Source organism: Mauremys reevesii, linkage group 25 (assembly GCF_016161935.1).
Source record: "Mauremys reevesii isolate NIE-2019 linkage group 25, ASM1616193v1, whole genome shotgun sequence".
Taxonomy (NCBI): Eukaryota; Metazoa; Chordata; order Testudines; family Geoemydidae; genus Mauremys; species Mauremys reevesii.
In genome coordinates this window covers 328,388-334,387 of record NC_052647.1, presented here as the reverse complement: position 1 = coordinate 334,387, position 6,000 = coordinate 328,388, and the positions used below count along the sequence as shown (strand labels likewise).

Below are 6,000 nucleotides of genomic sequence, written 5' to 3'. Positions count from 1 at the left end.
AGTGTCACAAGAGGCCCATCGCACCTGCAGGAGCAGGGTGGGGCACAGAGTCCGTGGCTCTGTGGGTCAGGGGTCATAGGGGCACACACATCCACAGTCAGGGGTCATGGCCCTGGGCGTCACAGGCCAGACCCTGCGTGTGGAAGCAGCGGGGGCGGACCCAGTCCCTGTGTTTCGGGGCGATGGGTGGATGGGCCCGAGCAGGGCAGGGCGCGGCCAAGGCTGTCTGAACAGCCGCCCAGGCGCGCGGGGCACTGTCGGAGCACGTGGGGCTAGAAGGATCACGTGAGGCAGGGAGGGAGGGGCGGTGCGGGGCGCTGCACGTGATGGGGGCGGGCTGCGCGCTGTCTCTTCCGGTCGGACAGCTGAGAGGCTCCGGGCTGGCGCTGGCCGCGCCATGTCCGCTCCCTGCCGCCTGCACAGCCCGCCCGCAGGTGAGGCCGCCCGGGTTCGAGTCTCCCGCTCGCTGCCGGCGGTTGCCGCTCTTGGCCGATCTGCTTCGCTCCCCGGCGAGCGAGAGCCAGCGGCTGCAGCGCCCGGCCCGCCCCGTCCCGTCCCTCGGCTCAGCGGGCCGGGCTTGGCACGGCTCGGACTGGCGCCCGCGGCGGGAGTCCCGTGCGGCCCCGAAGGGACGGGAGAGGTTGGCCGCAGCCCGGCTTTGCTGCGTCCTCCCCGGGCGGCAGGAGCTGGGCTTGAGTGAGCGGGCGCCTCCTAGCTCGGGCGGCGGCCCGGGAGCTCCCTGCGGGGAAAGGTGCTGGGCTTCTCACCCTGCTCGGAGCTCCTTCTGGCCGCTGCGGGGGACGAGGCACTTTCTAGTCCCCCTCCTTTTGCGGGGCTGCTAGGGAGAGAATGCACCGGTACTGCCCGGGCTGGGCTCCCAGTGCGCTGGGGGCTCATCCCTCCCTCGGTCCCCAGCAGGGGCTGGCTCAGTGCGTGTGTCGTTTCTCGCAGGGCCAGGCACAGTTGGAATGACTTGGGTCCATTCTCAAAGTTGGGAGAATTTCTCGTCTTCCATCATAGTTTCTACATTGGAGTAGAGAACTTGTCCCCACTGCTCCTCTGCCGTGCTGCAGGGTTGCCCTTCTCTTGGTTTGCAATGTCCTCTGTCTCCCAGTTTCCATGTCAGGTTTATTGTCAATGATTGAGTACCTGGTAGGCGTTTGCCTTAGCTCTCCATGTTCCACTGCTGTGAAGTATCTGCAGGTGTGGTTGTTTTACCAAGGGATCTGTAATAGTTCTCCTTAACCTTCCCAGAAGCCTGGGTGTTTTATGTTTTGGTCCCGTGACTTTTAGCACTCAGACTCCTGGTGGCCAGGGTGTGTGTCTCCTCCTGATTGTTGTGGAGAAGGGCTGGGGGCTTCAACTACTCTACCCCTTCCCCAACCTCAAGGCTCTTGTGTTCTATTTTTTTTTCTCTGGTGGAGGAGGAGGACCCTTTGGATTGCACTTGCTCCAGTGCTTGTGGTGACAGAACTTTTTCTCAAGCAGCAGCTAAGCAATAACATCATTCTCATAACTTCCTCGGCAGCCCGAGGGTTCTGAATAGTAAAACTGGCCCTCTTCAACATCTTGTTACTCTTGTTGTGATTGCTAGGGAAACTCTGAGCTGTGGTGGTGCTGGAGCTGCCTTCCAACATGGCTTCAGTCTGGAAGACTTTATTCACAAACCTAAGTAGGATCAGGCCATTGAGCTCTTCTCCCCCTCCTAGTGCACATGCTAAGGTGACACTGCAGTTATACCCGTTTCCCGTGCCAGGACTGATACAGAAAGTTCCTCTGACAAGGGACCACATCACAGAACAAAACACACATGCACTTGGACCTTTGGGGGTAACAATGGCCTGATCCTACAGGGTCTCTTACTCCTTGGTTCTAGAGCTGCAATGAACTGGTGTCTCATGAAATGCTGTGTGGCCTGGTCAAACTGTAATGAAGATGTTACCTCGCTTAACCATGAGATCTTCCTGCTATAATCCTAATCCCTCCCATCCTTGTTTATGTTCCTGTCTAAATCTAGGCTATAGGCTCCTCAGGGCAGGGCCCTGTGTTGTTTGTAGCTCTGTAGAGCACCTAACAACTGTCTAGGTGGCGTTCTTCAGTGTCCTATGAAGACATGAAATCATCTGGCCAAACCCTAGGCAGCTGGTATCTAGGTCATTGCTGAGGCCAGTGCCAGGTAGTAAATAAACCACCTTTCTGATGAGAAATCCATATGGCCTGTTGATCGTCTTGTCTGACTCATCTGAGGAGCCAAAGTGGCTGGATCCATGAGGCTCCTGTCAGAGGGCACACCAGATAGATCAAGGGGAAAGAAGTGATTTTTGTTGGATGCACAGATGGTGAAGGGTTCAGTCATAAGGGTTATTGAGCCTGGGGGTTTAGGCTGCTTGAGAAACACCTGGACCCCCACCTCTAAGGCCATGGAAGGGTGGGTGTCTTGCCCTCCCCCTCCAACCACCCACTATTCAGATCTTTATTTAGTGCAGTTAAGTTAGGCTGAGGTGACAAACCACTTTGCTGGAGCCTGAGAGTGGGGAGGGAGGCTGGTGAAGAGAGCAAGCTGGCTAAACCTGGCCATGATCTGAAATCCCTCCTAGGGTTTGGGGCAGGTGAGTGGCTCTGGAGCATCTCTTATATCAGTGAGGTGAGGACCATGGTGACTTACATTTATATTCCTGTCTCTTCCACCTCCTTCCACTCTCCCCCTCCCAGAGACACAGAGGCTGCTGACCCCTGTGAATAGCTATGGGTCTCAAGACGGGGGGGCCAGGCCGGGCGTGGGCTCCACTTCCCTCCTGCCTGAGGAGGAAGACTTGCGCAGGCGCCTCAAGTACTTCTTCATGAGTCCATGTGACAAGTTCCGCGCCAAAGGCCGCAAACCCTTCAAGTTGGTGCTGCAGATCATCAAGATCATCATTGTCACCATCCAGGTGTGTGGGGGCTGGCTGGGGGGGCATGGAGATGAAAAGCACTGTACTCTGGGCTATGGCAACCTGCAGCCCATGTCATTCTGGTTCCATTGTTCAGGGTAACTCTAGTCTCCTGTGATATATCCGGCAGCCTGGGGGACTGCTTGCTCTTGGGTAGTAATGCTAGGCTGGGCACTCAGGCAGGCTCTGTATGCAGGCTGAGCCTGCTGAAAGGAAAATCAGTACTTTGAAACCACGTGGTCTGTAGTCAGGCACATGATGGGAACATGAGGAAATGGCCTGGCTATCTGACTGAAAACAAGCTTGGAACACTAGCCAATGGGCAGCATGTTCAGCAGAGCGGGATCTACTGTGTAAGTGTGTGCTCCGCACAACCCCTCGGTTAGTGCATTGAATGCACAGAGCTCCATCAGTGCAGCATGAAGGCTGCCTCTTTAGGCTTGTGCTCAGTCTTGCAAAAATGGAAGGGGCCCAACTGGCTCAGTTCAGGTTTTGTAAAAACACAAAATCAGTAGAAATATCTCCTCCTAAAACTGTCGTCCTCCAGTGGCGCTTGCAACTTAGCCATACCATTGCAGCCCTGTGCTAGTACATGAGAGGCTGGAAACGTAAATTAAAATGAGCCCTGTCAGAGGAAGTCTTGCTCTTCTGCAAAATGTTTTTGATAAACTGATGAGCTGGTCTCTTCATTTTGCAAGTGGAGAACAATGCAAAAGGGAGAACTATCACGCTTCTGCTGAAAAGTAAATTAGATTTAGTAAATTTGAATAATTAAGCAAAGATGGTGGTAATAATATGGGGAAGGTAACTTCTGTAATTATTTTAAACCCGAGTTTCCCCTAAAAAGGAATTCCCAAACTTTTGTTATTGCATGCCCCCTTCCAGATCTGGCAGCCGCCCTTCTCATCATTGATAATTCTTCTTAACACTACCTGTCTTTAGCCACCTGTCCATATTTCACTTAGTGTGATGTGTACAACCAACAAAATAACCCTGACTAAGTTCTGAGCTCAGTTAGACTGGAGAGTTGCTGGGCAACTAAATCTACGCTGTACAGTGATTGGAAGTGAGGGCTCTGTATGTCAGCGTCTCTGTGTTCTCATTGGAGCATTGTTATATAAAATACAATAGTTAATTTACTTCACAATTTCCCACAGTTTTAAAGCTTTGTCTGAGTAACCTATTATGAAAATGCAATAAATGAAATCCATTGTTACACACTTTCTCCTGTGTTCCCCCTGAGATGTCTCATGTACCCCCAAGGGTACGCATACCACAGTTTGGGACCTCCTGCTTTAAAATTGTCAGTGAGGTTAATGTGGACACTGCACATCTAATGCTCTGACCAGCATTTGCAAATGAGATGGGCTTGACTTTGAGTTCTGGGTGCTCTAAATATGTAACAAAAAGGGCAACAAAAATGATTAGGGGTATGGAACAGCTTCCATATGAGGAAAGATTAAAAAGCCTGGGACTTTTCAGCTTGGAAAAGAGATGATGAAGGGGGGAATATGGTAAATGTCTATAAAATCATGACTGGTGTGGAGAAAGTAAATAAGGAAGTGTTATTTACTCCTTCTCATAACGCAAGAACTAGGGGTCACCAAATGAAATTAATAGGCAGCAGGTTTATAACCAAAAAAGGAAGTATTTCTTCACACAACATACAGTTGCCCTGTACAGTTCTTTGCCAGAAGATCTTGTGACGGCCAAGACTATAACAGGGTTCAAAAAAGAAAGGTCCATCAATGGCTATTAGCCAGGATGAGCAGGGACGGTGTCCCTAGTTCTTTGCCAGAAGCTGGGAATGGGTGACAGGGGATGGATCACTTGATGATTACCTGTTCTGCTCATTCCCTCTGAAGCACCTGGCACTGGCCACTGTTGGAAGACAAGATACTGGGCTAGAGGGACCTTTGGTCTGACCCAGTATGGCTGTTCTTATGTAAGATTGGGACATATGTGCAGTTTGACATGATTAATGCTGCTATTGGAACCTCTGCGTGTGCATTTCCTGCCTTGTATTTGAATTGCACAATATAGTTGTGCAATTCAATAGGCTTGAAACTACACCAGGCTCTTGATAAACACAGGGACTTGGCTGCCCCCTGGGTAACTCCTCTGGATGCAGGGATGATGTGATTAAAAACCTCCCTCAACTGTTCTATTCTGCACTCATCTAAATGTTGGAATTGCTTCTAAAGCTGCTGTTCAAATCCCTTCCCAAGCTTGCCCATCAGTAGCTCTCGCTGAGGGTGAGCTATGTGAATTATTCATTATGATGATCTCATCTGACACCTAGGCCAGAGAATCTTCACCCAGTGAGTTGTGCATCTAGCTTGTTCAGTGGGAGCATATGTCTGTATTAATGTGTGAACATCAAGGGGAAAATCCAAAGCACTTAAGAGCAGGGAGAAGAACAGTTGGTGGAAGGCGAATAACATCACAAGTTGCTTGGCCAACAGCTATGTGAAAAACCCTCATGTCTGGGAAGGCCTTCTGCAAGCAGCTCATCTACTGATGTGAAATGCTGGAGTCTAGATCTGAGCTGTGACTAAAACTTCCCTCCTCAAATCCACTGACAGAGGGAGCTTTAAATACCACAATTCTGGCATCACCTCTGCTGCTACAATATCTTCTTCTGGGACCTCCCAGGATCTCATCTTCCCCCTTCCCTCCAGCGTATCCAAATGCAGTGGCAAAAGTCATCTTCCTCTCCTGTCTCCTCTTGTTTCCAGGCCCCTCACTGGTCTTGTTTGGTTCAAGGTTGTTTACTCCCATTCTGCCTGGGTGTCTCCTTGCATCTGTTTCCCACCTAGGCTCCCACTACCATCTCTCTTTGTCATCTCTCCTCCTTCAGCAGCTAACAGGCAGTTTGAATAAACTTTGAGTGGGAAGCTTTCCTTGGACAGTGGCACCAGGGAGGGTAGAATCATAGAATCTCAGGGTTGGAAGGGACCTCAGGAGGTCATCTAGTCCAACCCCCTGCTCAAAGCAGGACCAAACCCAACTAAATCATCCCAGCCAGGGCTTTGTCAAGCCTGACCTTAAAAACCTCTAAGGAAGGAGA

At 51.1% G+C, this 6,000-nt stretch overlaps 1 protein-coding gene across 3 annotated transcripts in view; it reads left to right on the top strand.

Annotated features, from left to right (window-relative positions):
* The first annotated feature begins 311 nt into the window (after positions 1-311).
* The window catches only part of MCOLN1 (mucolipin TRP cation channel 1), a 30,451-nt gene continuing 24,762 nt past the window's right edge, over positions 312-6,000 (top strand). For 2 of the 3 annotated variants that reach the window (XM_039514184.1, XM_039514182.1), the window contains exons 1-2: positions 334-434; positions 2,713-2,930. In XM_039514184.1, coding sequence (XP_039370118.1) covers positions 398-434; positions 2,713-2,930 — 255 coding nt within the window. In that variant the 5' untranslated portion in view covers positions 334-397. Of the gene's footprint in view, positions 435-2,712; positions 2,931-6,000 lie in introns of all 3 variants that reach the window. The other variant, XM_039514183.1, reaches the window with a different exon arrangement.